This window comes from Ochotona princeps, chromosome 13 (genome assembly GCF_030435755.1).
Source record: "Ochotona princeps isolate mOchPri1 chromosome 13, mOchPri1.hap1, whole genome shotgun sequence".
In the NCBI taxonomy this organism is placed as follows: Eukaryota; Metazoa; Chordata; class Mammalia; order Lagomorpha; family Ochotonidae; genus Ochotona; species Ochotona princeps.
The window spans coordinates 41,863,734-41,883,129 of NC_080844.1; the positions used below are offsets into that span (position 1 = coordinate 41,863,734).

Below are 19,396 nucleotides of genomic sequence, written 5' to 3' on the forward strand. Positions count from 1 at the left end.
CTATGGAATGACATTCATACATCCACCAACTTTTTACTATTTTTGGTCCACTCTGGAGAAGAGCAAACACTGCTTCAGTACAATTGTGCTTCCAATGGTAAACACACACACTATTCACGCGAGAGTCTCTCAAATCATCCCCAGCTAGAAAGACAGGACAATGTAAGTGGATATCAAGGACTGATGAGGAGCCATCAGAAGAGGATGACAATCACGGAAATCAGGACACAAGTCACTGAAGTTCTCAACAGTCACACGATCTGATTGTGTCCTAAGGCTACTTCACGTTACTTATTTCTTAATACAAGCCTACAAAGCTGGAGGTATCCCATTTTCACAGGTCTGGAAGATGGAACATAGGATGTACGTTCTATTCGACAGCAAACATGGGAACTTCTCTCCTCCTCGTTACACCTTCCTGGGTGAGCCTGGTCCTGGCTTTATAAGAAGACCTCATCCAACTCCCCAGCCTACTTACGGTCTGCTGTTGGTCTCCTCCCCACTGGCTGCAGTCCTCGCCTCCAAGGCACTGTTGAAGGTTGAGATGTTCTCTGAAGAGTAGAGGCCAACTGGGTTATTGTACTGGTTGGTGATGACCCTGGGGGCAGCGACGGAGGCAGGCGAGGCAGTGAAGGGCATGGCACTTCGGTTGTGGGCACTTCCTATGTGCAGGACCTCCTGCAGGCAGAGATCAGAGGTGAATAAGGGAACACCCAATGTGCATCCCCTTGACGGGCAGTGCCAGCTGAGCACCAGGGACAGGGGCTCCGACACACCCGCCGAGGCACACGGGCAACCACGGCAGGAGGAAGTCTCGCAGGAAGGACCCTGTGCAAGTCCACACATGGGGTATCAGCTCTGTCCCCCAACTTCCCTGAGGCCTAGGAAGACCTGATCTCCACAGGGTACCCCATAACAGCACACCCGTGGCTGCCCTGGCTGTGGAATCCAGAGAGCTAAAACACCCTTTATGGGCCAGTTCCAGCGAAAGTAAACATCCAGAAGAGAGGACCAGGTGGTCTTTTATCAGTGCACTGCAGATGATACAAGGTGGTGATAAAACTCCCACAACTGAGCAAGCAAGATCAGCAAGACAGGAGGATTGCGCAGCCACAGAGGGTAGCAGGCCCCGGCTACAGAGAGATGGCCTCCACCCTGAGCAGAAGAGGGGTAAGAAGAGTTGGGATCCACTGCTCCCTGTGGAGAAGGACCAGGCTAACTAGATAGAAGGGAGACGGCATCTGCTACAGGGGTGCCAGGAGGAGCTGGCGTTCTCATTCACCTGTCTGTGGCCTCCACTCAGCCCTGGATCTGTAACAGTGTTTCATTACAAACAGCCAAAAACATTTTCTAAACCAACATTCCCTCAAAAATTAAAAAAAAAAAAAATCACAGCCTTTCTGATGACTCAGCCTACCCAAAGCATGAAGGTTTCAGATCTACCCCACCTTCCACGCCACCTGTGCTCCGAGCAGCCTGCCTGAATTCAACCCGTGCCAGGCCTAGAACAGCTGCCTCCAGAAGACTTCCTGTCCTGCTGCTCTCCCTCCTGTTATACCCTCCAATGGTTCGCGTTTCTTAGAAAACAGTCCATGAAAACAAACAGCTTGCTCACTGTGTACCCAACTTAAGATAGGAGACAATATGAAAATATTTTTAAGACAAAGCCTTCTTTCTCTCTATTCAAACACTTTCACTTCCTCTCTAACAAGTCCGAGCCAGTGAGGTTTTACTCTATAAATTCCACTAGACAAAAGCTGTGTTCTCACAGAGGAGGACTGTGTAACAAGGCAAGGAAAATGCCAGCAGTCACCAAGCGATGGCAAAGCACAGCTACTCGATTGGACAGCACAGCTACTCAAAGCAATCAGATGAAGTCAGATCTAAAGAGGGTGGCGTGGGACTTGTGCCCACATGCACATGGCACTGTGGGCAGGCACAGGGCTGCAGCCCGATGCCTACCTTTCTCATTCTTGGCCTCCCCAGCAATCCTTGGGCTCAGCATTCAAGGCTGAGCACCCAAGAGCCTGCACTTTCCTGCCTTGGCTCACCTTGTCCAGCTACTTCCCCTCCGGTCACGGCTCAGTTAAACCTCTCTTATTTTCTATATTCATTTCTTCCTTTTATCTAACTGTCCCATTTTTTTTCTTTTATATAACTCTCCCTTTTATTCTCACTTCTAGCTTTTATAATTACCTTAATTGCTTTATCTTTCTTTTATATAACTTACTTCTTAATCTGTTTGATCTTCTGGTAGTTTCAATTGCTTTATCTTCAATTTTATCTTATTACTTTAACTGCACATCTTTGTGGGGACACCGGGTGGTAATTTGATACATGTGTTCAACGCATAGTAATCAAGTTGGCTAGACATTTTTATCTCAAACTTTTTAAAAAAAACTTAAAATTTTATTGTTTTCCACAATGCATTTCTGTAGGTACAAGGACTCATCTCTCCTTCCTCCCTCACCATTTTTCCTATATTGATCACAATAGCATCGGCCTTTAGTACAAGCTACGAGTTTACCTATCTGACGTTTAAATGTATCATGCCATGATAAGTACAGGCATATATTAATGGAATTACAGTGTGGTGTTTCAATAAATGTATACATTGTGTACTGAGCCAATCAAAGTTCCTTTTGCTTGTCATTACTTTGCATTTGGAGACTTTAAGCTCTAAATCAAGAAAATGCAGCCGTCTTCCAATTTTAGTGTACGTGCTGCCAAAGTGAGCAGTGCAGCCTTCCTCGGAAGGATCGGACATGACCTGTAACTGTACCAAGCACACTGCCTGGCACTCAGAAGACAGCCAACCAGGGCCCCATTCCCTTCTCTTCTCTCTCCCTTCAAACGCATTTCCACTTAGAGTGGGAATCCATAGAAAATTCAGATTAGAAATCCTGATTTTTCACTTGACAGAGAAACTTTCAGAAACGCATCTGGTTTGTACATAAAAGGAATATCTCTACCCCCATGTGAATACTGGTCATTCCAGAAGGCGAGCGGATTCAGGGTTTGCCATTTGGGAGGATGACGTAATTGTTTGGGCTTTGTATTTATCAGTCTCCAAGGAAACCCAATAATGAGGAAATACAAACTAGGTGTGTAACTATGCTGACCTCAGATAAGCCGGGGTGTTGGCTAGCATGACACGAACTAACAGATCTCTTTATAACAGATGAACTCTGTTCTCGCTTGGTTGCCCCTATTGTGGAACAACTGGACATGGAAGATCTTGGGAAAAGGAGGAATGGCAAGTCTGTAGTATGAACAAAAATTACTGGAATCAAGAAAAATATGTACTCACATCTCATCTAAGGAGAATTAAAACATTAGTACAAGTAACCAGATTATATATTTTAGATGAAAATTCCAAGGACAGAAATCAGCCTAACTCAAACAAATGATTGCATTCAGTGAAAATGAGAGTCTGGTAGACAAAAGGAAAATAAAATCACCCATTATGCATAAGGCACATGGCAGCTCGGTACACTGAAACATCACAGCTAATTTAACGAACTGGCTGAGACGTACCAGGAAAATCGAAATGAACTGTGATCTGCTTTAAATTAGTTTGCACAACTACCACTTCACATACTGTCATTTCATGAACTTTCCTTGCAGGAGTTGTATAAAATTGTATGTTTACGTCAGTTTTGCAAGTGGGAAATGAAAAACGGTATTTTCTGTGATTCTTCGCATTATTATATTAATGAAAAAATCTTGCTTGACAACATCACCAACATTTTAATGGAAGCTATTACAGAAATTAGACTTACATCCAATCACTCAGTTTGTACACACTAATTTATCCGACAGCCATTTGCTCTGTGACAAGTAACATGTTACACATGAGGGATTTTACAAAGATGCTCTAAACATTTTTGTTTCCCTTATTTTAAGATTTATTTATTTCCATTGCAAAGTCAGATGTACAGAGAGGAGGAAAGACAGAGAAGATGATCTTCGGTACACTAATTCACTCCAAGTGACCGCAACAGCTGGGGCTGAGCCAATCCAAAGTCAGGAGCCCAGAGCCTCCTCCAGGTCTCCCTCACAGGTGCAGGGTCCCAAGGCACTGGGCTGTCCTCAACTGCTTTCCCAGGCCACAAGCAGGGAGCTGGATGGGAAGTGGGGCTGCCGGGATTAGAACTGGCGTCCCTTTGAGATCCCAGTGCGTGCAAGGCAAGGACTTTAGCCACTAGGCTACAGCACCAGGTCCTGGTTCCCTTATTTCAAAAAAGACTACCTTTTCCTGATAGTTGAGAAGACGCAAAGAAGGAATAAACAAAATTGCCTACAATCCAAGCACTGAGAGACATGCTCACAATTATGAGGTCCAGGATAGTCCACTGTTCTGGGAAACTGTTAGGCCACTGAACTGCACCATGGCACCCGGTCACATTTTCATTACATTCCACTTTGTCGTAGTAACCTTATAGTCTCATTGTAAGTTTCTCTGTAACAAAAAAAAACGGGCGGGCCCGGCAGCGTGGCCTAGCGGCTAAAGTCCTCGCCTTGAACGCACCGGGATCCCATATGGGCGCCGGTTCTAATCCCTGCAGCTCCACTTCCCATCCAGCTCCCTGCTTGTGGCCTGGGAAAGCAGGAGAGGACGGCCCAAAGCATTGGGACACTGCACCCGTGTGGGAGACCTGGAGGAGGTTCCTGGCTCCTGGCATCGGATTGGCGCGCACCGGCCCGTTGCGGCTCACTTGGGGAGTGAATCATCGGACGGAAGATCTTCCTCTCTGTCTCTCCTCCTCTCTGTATATCTGACTTTGTAATGAACATAAATCTTAAAAAAAAAAAATGGGCATTTTCATCCCAGGACACATAGAGACCACACAGGAGGCTACAAGGAAGCGAAGCAGGGTTTTCCATAAAATTCCCCAGTCCTCTCTAGACCTCAGGAAGTCAGCTTATGGGGCAATTGTCTATGAAGCCCACAATGAGCTGAGCTGGCGCCTTGATTTTTCCACGGTCCTTCCAACCCTACTCCTGGCATAGAATGCTTCTACTGCTTCCTTTATCGCCCACCCCCACCCCTACTTCCAGCCCAGGCTGGGCGTCCCTTCCCTGGGGTTTTCCAGCCCTTTCCTCCCACAGTTCCCTTACAGGAAAGAGTGAACAAGAGCCAGCTCCCAGCAGTGACAGTGGAGGGCTTTCCCTGCTGGCCGATTCCCCAGCCTCCAGGGCAGGAAAGAACAGGGATGTGCTGGGCAGAGTCAGAGCCAGGCAAGGGGCGATGGCGAGAGGAGTGACAGTGACAAGCCAGCACTCACTCACCTGGGGTTCCGAGGCCAAGTTCATCTTGTACGGATGGCGCTTCCCCTCCTCCGTCACCAGGGGAGACCAGATTTTCTGCTCTGATCTGCAACAGGTGGCAAGAGCAACTATTTCATGTGTGCTACATAGACTAAAACCTGATTCCAAAAAAACACCTCCCTACCGGAACTACCAACCTTGACTTAGCATCCTGCCGTCAGCCTTACCCTCCACTTGCCACAGTGGAACCTTCCACATGCCCCCACTCCAATGGCATGCAGGTCTAATGGTGCCTGATACACACACCCCAGAGGTTTCCCTAGCTGTCTGGCTTTCTTCCACCTTCGCCCTCCCTGTTTGGTGCTGCCTGAGCTCTGCTCAGGATGCAATGGTCGGCTCTGCCTCTATCCTGGCCTTGTGCTCCCGGGCTATGACCAAACTACCAACTTCTCTGATATTTGGTCCAAAGTAAAGTGATGCCTCCCCAACAGAACATAGCTCACGTCTCTGCCGCCCACATGGAAGACCCAAGGCAAGCTCCAGACTCCTGGCTTCAACGTAGCCCACTCCTGCCTGTTGAGGGCGGTCAGAGAATGAAGTAGCCCTCTCTTTCCTCGCTGCCTTCAGGAAAATTGCAAAAAAATAAAACTACTACTTTTTTAAACTTTCAAAAGCTTTTTACTTATACTGCTCACACAGCAATGATCTCAGTCTATTCTCAATTTTCATTAGCACACAATCTTTTCTACTCTTGTAGACAGAATATCAATATTAATTGTTGAGTCTGTCAGAGTGCCTGGCACCGGGCAAGATGTATACATTGAAAGTGTCAATGAGTAAATGAAACAAAAAACAAAAACAGGGGCAGGTGTTGTTGGTACAAGGAGTTAAGCTGCCCCGGAGATGCCTACGAACCACATCAGAGTACCTGGGACTGAGTCCTACCTCTGCTTCAGCCCAGCTTTCTGCAGCACCTGGGAGGCAGCAGATAATGGCTCAGGTAGGTCCTCACCACACAGACAAAACCCAGACTGAGTTCCTGCCTCCTGACTTCAGCCTGGCCCAGCCCCAGCTGTTGCAAGCAGAGGGAGAGTCAACCAGCAGATGGAAAATTCCTGTGTGTCTCTTGACTTTCAAATAAACAAAAATAAATTTGAGATTTAAAGATTTGTTTATTTTTGTTGGAAAATCAGATATACAGAGAGGGAGAAAGACCTGGAGGAAGATCTTCCATCTGCTGGTTCACTCGCCAAGTGGCCACAATGGCCGCAGCTGAGCCAAACCAAAGCCCGGAGCTTCTTCCGGGTCTCCCACACGGGTGCAGGGTCCCAAGGCTTTAGGCCATCCTCAACCGCTTTCCTAGGCCACAAGCAGGAAGTTAGAAGGGAAGTGGAGCAACCAGGATACGAACCAGTGTCCATATGGGATCCCAGCACATGCAAGGCAAGGACTTTCGCTACAACGTCAGACCCAAAATACATTTTTAAAAATTTAAACAAATTTGAAAAGTCAATGATTGCATGTGATGAGCTAAAACTTCAAGCAGAGGATCTGAATTAAGACAAGGAAATGAGAATGAGGAAATTAAATGTGTTTTGGGGGAGGTGCTAACCGAATGGTACACCTCCTGTGGGGGAGGGCCCTAAGCCACACTTGGGTCTTCTGACTCAAGGTAGAAGACACCAGTGAATGTACTTCACAGATGAGAATCTAAGAAAGGGTTCATGACAAAGAGCTGTAGAAGCTAAGGTTACAGGACAGGAGATCAGAGTCTGAACTGAATCCAATAGGAAATAGGGAGCAACCGAAGGTTGAACCAAATAGCTCCAGAAATCCGGTCCTTGCAGGACCCCTCCCATGACTGCACACAAGAAGAATGGAAATTCAACCCTCATTACAACCCCCGCTGCCCAGTTTGCCTCAGCCTGGGAAGCCTAATCAGCCTCAGCTCCTCAAGCTAGGCACCTGCTTCAAGTAGCACTTAGTCACTGCAGCTCCTACCAGGGAGGGTGTGCCAGGAGCAGCATCTCAAACTGAGGGACGACAGTTAGCCGATGTCATTGGCGACTGATGACTACAGTTCATCACCCCTAAACCACATGCAACCGGTTTTACTGGAGTGTGGCATTTTTGTCAATTGTGTAGACCCAAGAGAAAAGGCAGACCCCTCAGAGCAGGAAGCCCACACTGGAAGAAACACCACGGAGACCAGAGGCGCCAACAGTGCTTACATGACGCTGAACTGAGGGGTGTCGGGGAACCTGCCATCAGAAAGGCAAGCCCTGGCCACAGGCAGTTGCCACCAGATGAGAAGTAGGCATTTATCAGCCTCACCTTGAGATGGTGAGCGTCATGTTGTCCGTGCAGCCCTTGATTTTGTTCTGCGCTTCCAAATGCGTCATACTGCTGGTGTTTTCCCCATCAATGGCTGTGATGATATCTCCGACACATAAATTAGCAACAGCAGCCTTGCTTCCGGGAGTGACCTGGCAAACGAGGGAGGAGGCCAGTTACTATTTGTCTCCAAGGAAACCACTGTATAAGTTACCAGGTTTAAGTATCCACTGACACAGGCCAAGCTTAAAGAAAAGAGGGCTGAAAATGTAAGTTTAAACACCAGTTGCTTTCTATCTGTATGATGTCTACAGCGAGTTCTTTTCTCAGGATCTCGCTCGAGCCTTACAACCAACTTATGTGAAAGGAAGACAGTCTCCACGTTAGAGACCAGGAATCTGAGATAGAAAAGATCTGTGACCCACCCAGGAACACCCAATGAGCACATCACCATATAACTAGTCATCCAACTAGTTTATTATAGACCCAAATGAACCAGATCCAACCCTCCTCCCACCAAACCTCATGGCTTCCTTTAAATAAGTCACCAATTATATTGGTTAAAATATAGACCCACATGTAGAAAACATTATGGACATAACATCTTCATTCAGTAAAAAATGTGTGTGGAGGCCCGGTGGCGTGGCCTAGTGGCTAACGCCCTCGCCTTGAACACACCGGGATCCCATATGGGTCCCAGTTCTAATCCCGGCAGCTCCACTTCCTATCTAGTTCCCCGCTTGTGGCCTGGGAAAGCAGTTGAGGATGGCCCAAAACCTTGAGACCCTGTACCTCTGTGGGAGACCTGGAGGAAGTTCCTGGCTCCTGGGTTTGGACAGGTGCAGCACTGGCCATTCCAGTCACTTAGAGTGAATCATTGGATGGAATATCTTCCTCTCTGTCTCTCCTCTCTGTATATCTGACTTTGCAATAAAAATAAATTAATCTTTTTCAAAAATGTGTGTGCACGCATGCATGCGTTTATCTGTTCTCAAAAGAGCATTAGAGGGCTCGGCAGCATGGCCTAGTGGCTAAGGTCCTCGCCTTGATCCCATATGGCCGCTGGTTCTGGTCCCGGCAGCTCCACTTCCTCCCTGTCTCTCCTCCTCTCAGTATATCTGACTTTGTAATAAAAATAAAATAAATCTTTAAAAAAAATAATAAAATAAAATAAAAAAGAGCATTAGAGAAGCTGACTTTGTGGCTTAGCAAGTAAAACTGACAGATGCAACATCAGCAGCCATATGGGCACTGGATTGTGTCCTTGTTGCTCCACTTCCCATCCAGCTCCTTGCCAATACGCCTGGGAAAAGCAACAGAAGGTGATCCATGTGTGTGGGCCCTACCACACACCAGGATGAAGCTCTTGGCTTCTGGTCTCGGTCCGGCTCAGCCCTGAACACTGAAGCTGTCGGGGGACTAAACCATCAAATGAAAGAGCCTTATCTAGCCTTCTCTCTTTCAAATAAATATATATCAAGAACACAGCAGTTACACATTTCTGTAAAGTGTCTGCTATTTACAATGCGCTTGAATTACTTCGGTGTTTAATAAAAGCAAAAATAATATTTAAATACATAATGAGTGGGTTTGCACTGATTCACTCCCTCCCCCACCCCCTAAGAAATTGACTAGTTGACTGGTTTTCTAGAAACTTCTAGACCAGTGGCTTCAAACTCACATGCCCAATGCTCAGGGGAAGCAGAGAATTACTGCCTACTGAGTACCACATGTGGACCAAATCAATATCATATCTCCTACCTAGATGTATAACCGCAGTCTTCAAGAGAATTCAGATGCTATTACAAACTCAATGAAAAACAACACTTTTTCCCATGAGATATTTCCTAAAACAAAGCATAACAGAAATATCACTATCCCTTTCCTGAGCCAGCCCAGACTTCCCTGACACCTAAAGATCTTCCTGGATGGGAATGCTATCATCCCAGAAAGATGGCAATACCACCACCAGGCTCCTGGTACGCACAGGGATCTGCCTCCTCTTGGAGAAGGCCCTTAATTCCTAGGAGCTAATGAGGAAGGTCTTGTGAACATTTGGGCATCTCTGTACACTGAGTCACAGGGGCCAGGTCCTTCAAGGTACCAACTCAGAAAGCAAGATGGAGGCATTAGGCCTCCACATTGGATGCAATTTTCACAATTACATTTTCCAATCAGCCCTCATCAAACTAAAAATGCTAACCCTCCTAGGGCGTGGGGCCATGGGCATGGTCCACCCTGAGATCCTTGAGGTCCTTTCCGGCCTGGACATGCTGTGACTTTATCAGGCAAAATTCAGCTGGAATGTGGCAGGATATGGAAAGCAGGACAGAGATCTTGACCTCCTAACCTTCCTTTCTGGCTTTCCCATCATCTGTTTAGCAGAGATCTGGTTTTGCAGAACATGAAAGCCCATGAGCCAAGCTTCAGACGTCTGCAGCCAGCCACTGGGATGGGACACTGCAGAAAGGCCAGCACAGGCCACTCTGGTTGTAGTCACCACTGGGGAGTTCAGCCTGAGTCACTCAGTCCACACGGAAAAAAACCAGACTCCTCTCTTTTCGGACATGTCTTCCTACTAAGGTTGATCCAGTGTGGCTTCATATATGTTCCACATCTTCTAAGGGACAGTGCAGGCTCATTGTGCGTACCATCCCTAAGCATCGTTCTGTTTCAAATTCTGTCGCCAAAGTGAGCAGCCTGGACCAAGAAGGAAAATGCCTGATTAAATTTACAGATCATGAGCAAATCAGGCAGTATGGACAGCAGTCCTCTTCAGATACAACCCAAACTCTCTCCAAGAGCCTAAAGTCTCGCCTCCCTCATCACGCCACCTAAGTTCCAGCTCCAGGGGCCTCCCCCAGCTTCTTTGCCCAAGGACCTTGGCATCTGCTTCTGCCTCTGCCAATTCACTATTTCTTACCTTTCAAGTCTCAAATGAGCTGGACAGAGAGGAGTTCCCTGGACTCCAATGTAAGCAATGTCCCTCCCATCTTTCTAATATGTTCTGTTCTTCAGGAGACTTGTCACATGCTTGTGGGTTTCCCCACTTAGCATCTAAAGGCCTATAAAATCCAAGATATGAGGGCAGGGTTTTGTCCACCTCTGTGGCCACAGGGGAGCCCAGCACCCCACACAGGGACAGACACCTTGCAGGTGCTCAGTAAATGTCCAGTGAGCAGTTCCATCTAACACATGTACAGTTGTTAAATGTCCATTTTATCCTTGGCAATGACTACTTCACAAACTCAGAAATATCTACTTCAAAAATCAGACATTTTTCTCAACTGCTATCCTGGCACAAGATTACTCAACAAAACTCAAATAATGGGGCTGGGAGGTGCAGCAGGGAGGGAAGCCAGAAGACAAAATGGAAGTTTCATTTTACTTTCTCATGCTCCCTTGCTGAGAAATCTGAAATCCCCAACATCTCATTCAAACTGTTTTGTGGGTGTGGCCTTTTTGCTAAGTACATCCCAACAGAATGTGGACAAGCCAGCACCAGTCTTAAGAGCCTCTAGCTGAGTCACTGAGGCCCAGCCAGTGTATCTTCCAGTCTGATTTCTTTTCTTTTTTTTTAAACCAAACTGATAGAAGGCCAAAAGAAGCCTTGGAAAATTACAGCCTCATCAGAAGGGCCTCAGATGGAATCACGCATAAACAGATTAAGTTCACATTCTTTACAAATCCTCTCTTTCCCCAAAAAATCAAAATTTAAACAAATTACAGAGCTTAACATTTTAAAAAGCCCTTTCGTTTACAAGTTGCCATTTGAGATAAGACTGAAGGCGAGTTCATCTCCCACACATTCCCTAACTTCTTGGGGAAGGAGACAGAGACTCAGAAGCTATGATGGACGCAGGTCCACACAGCTGAATGCTGGAGGCCAACCGTGCAACCAGACCCTCATTCCAAATCTGCTCCTTCTGTTTTAGTGCTGTGCCACAAGCAGTCTCCTCTCCGGATCCAACCGCCAGAGCCACAGCAAAATCAAGAACGACAGAGGCTCATCTGCTATGGCCTCCTACCCAAGGAATTCCTGCTGCTGGCCGGCTGCCTCCCCACCGCAGCACGACCAGGCCTGCTCTGAACTCCATTCCTTATAACATGGGCCAGTCCTGAAAGAGACCACAGGACAGACGCCCTGGGCTTCCAGCACAGGACAGCTGTCTTGAATGGCGGGCTCCAGTCCTGACCAATCACAGGCAGACCAGCAGCAACTGTCACCTGCTAATGACATGGGCAGGCACAGCCCATGTGTTGAGCAAGGGGGAACTTGCACATCTTCAGGTGACGCTGCTGGCAGGCAGTGGTGTTTGCCTCATCACAGGTGAGCAAAGGCAGCAACAGGGATTAAACAGTGTGCCTCTGGTGACTCAGCAGCTGAGCGGCAGGCCAGGGCAGGATCCAGAGCCCACCACCACCTGACACTAATCCCAACTTCCTCCTGACCATCAAACTCCATCAGAACCATTTCATAATGCAGTCAGCTTCATAGGTGAAGCGCTATGCTCACCTCCTTAGACAAAGACTCATCAGTTCAACCTATAACTCCAAACCTGCCTGTCAGGTCTCTACCCCAAAGGACAATCACCTGGATCACACGATTCCCTTCATAACCACCTCTACCAAGACTCTGCCGCTTTCTGTAGAATTCACTCACAGGGCCAGCGTTGTGGCACAGTACGTTAAGCTGTTACCTGCGAGATGAGCATCCCATGTGAGTCCTGGTTCAAGCCCCAGTTCCCCACTTCTGATCTAGCTCCCTGCTCATGTGCCTGGGAAATCAGCAGAGGGCAGCCCAATTGCTTGGGCCCTGCAGCCAGGTGGGAGATCCCAGTGGAGTTCCAGGCTCCTGGTTTCAGCCTGGCCCAGTCCTGGGCACTGTGGTCATTTGGGGAATGAACTAGCAGACACAAAATCTAGGTCTTTCCCCCCTCCCCAACACTCTTCCTTTCAAATAAAGAAATCGTATCTTTTAAAAATTATAAGAAAAAATTTACTCAGGTCTCTCTATCTCTAGACTACTTACTCATACATAGTACAGCCTGCACACCTGCTGGATACCCCAAGTTCATCCACATTGCTAAAGCCGCCCAGAGTCCTGCACAGAGGTGGGCTTTGTTTTTTAAGTTTATTTTTGTCGTTTTTTATTGGAAAGGCAGATACACAGAGAAAAAGATCTTCCTTCTGCTGGTTCACTCCCCAAGTGGCCGCAAAAGCCGGAGTCAAGCTGATCTGAAGCCAGGAGCCAGGAGCTTCTTCCAGGTCTCCCAAACAGGTGGAGGGCTCCAAGGGTTTGGCCCATCTGTGACTGCTTTTAAAGGCCACAAGCAGGGAGCTGGATTGGAAATGAAGCAGCCAGGGCATGAACTGGCACCCAGGATGCAAGGTGAGATAGCAGGAACCACACCAAGCCCTGAGAAGGTAGACCTGCCACAAGATCAGAGCACGGGTCCTCTCCCTCCTGTGCCCTGTCAAAGCCAGAGGCCCATGAAACACACCAGCCCATAAGCCTGTTTCCTTTGGTTTTCTTGTTTGTCGATTTGTTGGCTTTTTTCTAATTTAACTTGCTAGTATTTACATACTGGTAGATTTCCCATAAGCCCCTGCTTCTCAATTCTTGCGAAAATCAGAAAATCAGACAGTTCTGGACCTTAGATCCCTTATGGCAACAATCGCCACCCTCTGAGACCTGCCCCCTGTGGGTGAGACACGATTTCCATCTAACCACATGTCCTATCACGCTCTATCACACCCAGCAGAGAAACTGGGAACCCACTTCCATTTATTCCATCATTTTAGAGCTACTAATTTTCCTATTCCTTCACTTATGCTGCCTTCTGGCCCCTTATTATAAATGAACAGGTGGTTACTGGCACTTAGAAAGTCATCTAACCCAGGTGCCAACACAGTGGCACAGCCAGTTAAGCCACTGGCTACAATCCTGACATTCCACATGGGCTCCTGTTCGGAGCTTCAGCAGCCTCACTTCCTCTCCAGCTCCCTGCTAACACACCTGGGAAAACAGCAGCGTATGGCCCCAGTGTCTGGGCCCCTATCATCCACGTGGGAGAGCCAGATGAAGCTCCCGACTTCACCCCAGCCCAGGCCAGGCCCTCACAGTCACTGGGGAAGAATCCAGCGATGGAAATGTTCGTTCTCTCTCTTCCCCCATCTCTAAGTCAGTCTTTCAAGTAAATTTTTTAAAGATTTATTTATTTTTACTAAAAAGTCAGATATAGAGCGTAGTAGAGACAGAGATCTTCTGCCCACTGATTCACTCCCCAAGTGGCCACAATAGCTGGAGCCGAGTTGATCCAAAGCCAGGAGCTTCTTCTGGGTCTCCCACGCAGGTGCAGGGTCCCAAGGCTTTGGGCCGTCCTCGACTGTTTTCCCAGGCCACAAGCAGGGAGCTGGCTATGAACCGGCACTCATATGGGATCCCAGCACATGCAAGACAAGTATTTTCACCACTATGCTACCACGCTAGGCCCGCAAATAATCTTTAAAAAAAAAATTGTGTGAAGCACAATATAGACAGAAACAATTTAGGACAAGGATTATTAGCCTGTTCCCCATTTTCCTAGGACTATGACCTATTTCCCCTGCTTCACTAGCAAAAGTACCCCCATTTGTTCTCTCAGCCTGTGTCATAAAGTGTATTATTACCCTTTAGAAAGAGGTGAAGGTTTTAACCAAAATTCGTGAAATATTCAAAAATCTTTTGGCAGGTTCCCTTCCTCCAACGAAAAAAAAAAAAGTTCTGTGAATTTTACTGTGGACCAGACTGCTAGCCAACTTCAGGAATGTTCGTGGCACTATGCTAACCTTGCCGCTTGGAGTTGGCACCTAAACCTCAGGCCATTGACCAGGCTCAATAAATCATTCGGGGCAGACCTGTGATGTTTGCAAGGATGAGGCAATGATATCCAAAGAAGATGGCCATTAGGCTCCTGGGAAGTGAGGGAAACAGGCTGTTAAAAACTAAGAAGCCCAACCTCAACTCAGACCTACCAGAGCAGGGCTACACAGTGGGATCCAAGAAACTATTTCTTTAAGGTACAAAATCTTCATGGTTCCTGGGTTTGAAAACATCAACAGAGATGCTGACTATCCTTTTCCCTAACTCTGCCTGAACAATGTTAGGTCACAGGTCAGACAAGTAGACCCTACAATTCGGGCTCTTCCAAAAACAACTATAAAGGCTTACACTCCTGAGAGAGAAGGCCTTTGAAAGAAGTGCCCATTAGAATAGTGCTTCTCTTAAGAACAGTTTAAAAGCAACCAAAAAAAGATACTGGCACCATGGTATAGCTAGCTACTCCTTCGTTTTCAGCACCAGCATCCGATATGGGAGCCACTTCAAATCCCAGCTGCTCTACTTCCCAAGCCAGGTCCCTGCTTATGGCCTGGGAAAGCAGCAGTGGATGGCTCAAGTCCTTGGGCTCTTACAGCCATGTGGAAGACCCAGAAGAACTTCCTGGTTTCAGTACTGCTCAGCTCTGGCCACTGCAGTTGTCTGGGGAGCAGGCCAGCAGATGGGAGACCTGTCTCTCCTTCTCTATTTCCATTTGAACAACAGATTAACAAACAAATGAACCTTAACAAAAAAAAATACAGTCCCTAGAACTTTTTATCAATATCCCTGCAGGGACCATACCAATAGAACATTGTGGAAGTTAATTTCAATCAGATGACTGAATACCTCACTCACCAGGGTTCCCATTTTGCCCTGGCCAGACAACTCACAGCTAAATGTAGTATGCAATTACAGAAACCAGCTGATTTTAAAGTTCTGGGCACATCTCTCTTCTTCTATGTTCCAATTTCTTGTTAAAATTTTATGTGTGTCTTTGTGTTTCAATACTATAAATATGTTTGGGCAATGTATTATCACCTTAAATCCATCCTACAAAGTGAGAAAGTCTAAAATACTGATAATTACAACTCAGCATTACACAACATGCAACCAGGAAAGGGCAATGTGAAATTCAAGTTCAATCTCAATGCTATATGCCTTTAAACACAATCTATGTTGATACTATGGCTACACTGAGGTATTCAGATACACAATTAACAGACTCCAAGCTAGGAGACAAGGCAGGGGCCAGCCCATACTGTGTCACCAAGAAGTGGAATTTGAACTCTTATGTCAGACTCACTTTGTTTGTGGACCCAGGCTAGGGCCAAGACTTTGAAGCCACATGACAGCCACAGAAACCATGAGTTTCCACAGGCTGGCCTAGGAACACGATTTCAAAGATGCTCTTGATTAGTATACAACCAATTTCCCAGGAAAATGAGGCAACGAAGGAGGGTAAGTGCTTGTGGATGAGCTATGCCTTAAAATCCCACTTCACTTCATGCCCAGGACAGAACAAAGTCCCTAGTGCTAAGGGGTGGCCACTCAGACTCACTGCCCTCAGCCTCAAAGAGCAGTCCCCATTTCCTACACAACAGGACAAAGCGGACGGCCAACCAGAATGCCCCCATTTGTCCAGAACTCTCCAGAAATGCCCTCGCCACAACATCCTTCTAAAGAGATTGTAATTATGCAGTTGCAACAATTACAACCTGTAACACAGGCTAATTGCCCACTCAACCTTAAGCAAGTGACTCAGTTTCCTTACTCATTAAACAATTAGTTACAGTGCCAACTCCTTAGGTCGTAGCAAGCAGTACACAAGATTAAGTTTGACAAGAGTTTTAAAGATTGGGCATAATTAAGCTTCCCATGCAGGGTAGCCACCATGCCTCTTCTTATTAAACTTTAAGATTTATTTTTATTAGAAAGTCAGATATACAGAGAGGAAGATTTTGCAACCAATGATTCACTCCCCAAGCAGCTACAACGGCCAGAGCTGCCCCAATCCAAAGCCAGGAATCAGGAGCTTCTTCCAGGTCTCCCAGATCTCCCAAGTGGGTGCATGGTTCCAAGGCTTTGGGCTATCCCCGACTCCTTTCCCAGGCCACGAGCAGGGAACTGGATGGGAAGTGGGGCTGCTGTGATTAGCACTGGCGCCCATGTGGGATCCCGGCACGTGCAAGGCTGAGGACTTTAGCTGCTAGGAGGCTACCACGTCAGGCCCCCATTCCTATTTTTGACTATACACTATATCATGACGCCTTCTGTGTGTTGGCCATAATGTGAGATTGCCTAGACATCAACCTTCACAGCCATTACAGGCAAGTATTGACCCACTCTAGCACACACAAACTGACAAGTGGCTTAAGACAGGGTTTAAAGGAAGCCATTGGTTTTTGATTTACTACACAAAAAATAAGGCAAAATGCATAAGCCAATTAAACCCAAACACTCCACTGTGGATGTGTGGCAACTTGGTTTTAAAAATGATCCAAGTATGGGCAAATGTCTGGAAAGTTCTGCAGCCAACTGTTGTCGGTGTTCACCTGAGAAGTTAACAGGGAAGCTTTCCTCACACGTTCTATCCTTTCATATTATTTGCTCTTCTGTAACAAAGCACAGTTGTTTCTGTGTAAACTTTATCAACATGTAACACATCCAAAAAAGTGCACAAATTGTAAATAAATTCCTGAATTCCTATTATGAGAGCACACCCATGGTAATTGCCCCAGATAAAAAAATGAAACACTTCCTGAACTTTCAAACCTGTTTCGGTCTTAAATCTCCTGGTAAAGAAGGTTCCAGACTTCAACACCACAGCCTAATCACGCCTAGCCCCTTTTCTGTAACTGTAGTCACACCACTTTATGCCTGGCTCTTCCTCTGCGTGGGAGCCACAGCCGTGTCATGGGGAACAGCTGCTGTGGTGTTTTAGGCCATGCTAACTGTTCCACCTTGTACGCATTCACTCTATTGGTTAGACATTTAAACTGCATCAAATTTTGGGTTGCCACAAGTAGCGCTGCTTGGAAGTCTGAATCCATTTATACTGAATCTGGAACCCAATTCTTGGGTCACAGAGTATGAGGTTTGTTCAGTTTTCAAATAAAACTATTATGATTTTTAGAAGAATGCAAAACATTGTTGCATCATCCAAATGTAAATGCATTTCTTTTTATTTCACAGCAGTCAGTCCTGTCATTTCTAATTTGAGTGTCATGTCTATTTGAGTGTCAGATGTACCAAAATTTGGACACCGAGTTCTGCATCCGACCTCCTACAAGACCACTGTGTTTCTCAGAAACCCATTTTTCATGGCCACTCCATTAGCCAAGGAGGCAGCGTACTTCACGTGGGAAGCGCACCAGAGACTATAGTTCCGGATGAGCTGCCAGTTCACCTTCAGTGAGGCTAATGGCAGCCTCAGCAGTCACACACAATGCTAACAGCACTGTAGGAATTAACTTTATTGTCTTGAGTATTCACATATATATTTCCTCACAACCTTGGTGCAGGTGCCACAAAATATGTGTATGGCCTGGGCAGCTTCATTTGCCACAAAAAAAAAATTGCCATCAAATCTCCTGCTGCCCACCCAAGTAGGTCTCTATCCAGTCCATCTTTTGGGAGTTCTCCACCATTTAAATGACCATGGACCCCACAACTGAAGTATACATTCTTCCAGGCAGGGCTGCAGCTGCCAGCCCCACAGGGCCTAGGCAAGGGTAGGCCTGCTCTACAGAAGGCACTGAGCAGAGGTCACCTGGGCACCAGGAGGTCGCTCCACCCAACCCCAAGGTGCCAGCAGCTCAGCGGGCCTCGGCCTCGCATTGAGGACTGCCACAGCACGGGCAACAATGTTAGCCCTAGAAAACTGACAGCAATGGCTCGTGGGAGCTGGCCTGGGGGTCCATCCCGCTGGCTGCACACCCCCTGTTCTGAAGCACACTGGCCTGGTACCCTGTGTCCCTCAGCCGTGGATTGTGGGGAGTAGGGACGAAGATCATGTCAATATCCTGAGTGCATCTGCAATTGAAACTCAACAAGGGCTGGTGCTGCATAGGGCATTAAGCCTCCGTTTGCAATGTGGTAGCCCATGTGGGCACTGGTGTTTGAGTTCCAGCTGTTCCAATCCAGATCTCTGTTAACGCATCTGGGAAAGCAGCAAAATATGGCTCAAGGTTTTGTGCCCCTGCACGTATGTGGGAGACCCAGAATAAACTCCAGGCTCCTGGCTTTCAGATCAACCCAGCTCTGGCCATTGCAGCTATTTGGGGAAATAAACAACCTATGCAAGAATCAGTAATCTCTCTCCTCTAACTCTGCCTTTCAAATAAAAAGTAAATGTCTTAAAAATTTTAAAAGCTCAGTAACAAAAAAACAAATCCAGTTGACAAATGGGCAAAGGACTTCAATACAGTTCTCAAATGGAGAATATGAATGGCCAACAGATATATATATGTTTTTAAAAATACTCCATATCACTAGTCATCAGGGAAATGTAAATCAAAACCAGGAATCACCTTACCCCTAGCAGAATGGCTCAAATCCAAACACAGTCCCATGTGCAGGAGGGGATGTGGCGAAAGGGGAACTGTCGGTGGCCATGTACGTTAGTCAGCCACCTTGAAAAGCAGAGTGGAGGGTTCTTAAACAGCAACTAGAAATTGGCTTGTCACATGACCTAGAAATCCCACTTTTATTCATATATCCAAAGACTTCAACACAATGAGTCGGAAACCTCCGCACCACCATGTTTCTAGCAGAACTGTTCACAATAGGGAACATCTGGCATCAACCCAGGTTGCCACCACCCAATGAATGGATGAAGAAAATGTAGCATATACACACAACAGCATATTATTGGGCTTTAACAAAACATTCTCCTATTTGCAGCAAAATGAACTGAACGGAAGGATATCA

The 19,396-nt window shown here is 46.7% G+C and overlaps 1 protein-coding gene across 1 annotated transcript in view; it reads right to left on the reverse strand.

Annotated features, from left to right (window-relative positions):
• PDLIM1 (PDZ and LIM domain 1) overlaps window positions 1–19,396 on the reverse strand; it is a 47,527-nt gene that overhangs the window by 23,153 nt on the left and 4,978 nt on the right. Inside the window, exons 2-4 of the mRNA XM_058671041.1 lie at window positions 7,606–7,757; window positions 5,293–5,377; window positions 479–678 (exon numbers count right to left, since the gene is read on the reverse strand). Of these exons, the coding sequence (XP_058527024.1) occupies window positions 479–678; window positions 5,293–5,377; window positions 7,606–7,757 (437 nt within the window). The remainder of the gene's footprint in view (window positions 1–478; window positions 679–5,292; window positions 5,378–7,605; window positions 7,758–19,396) is intronic.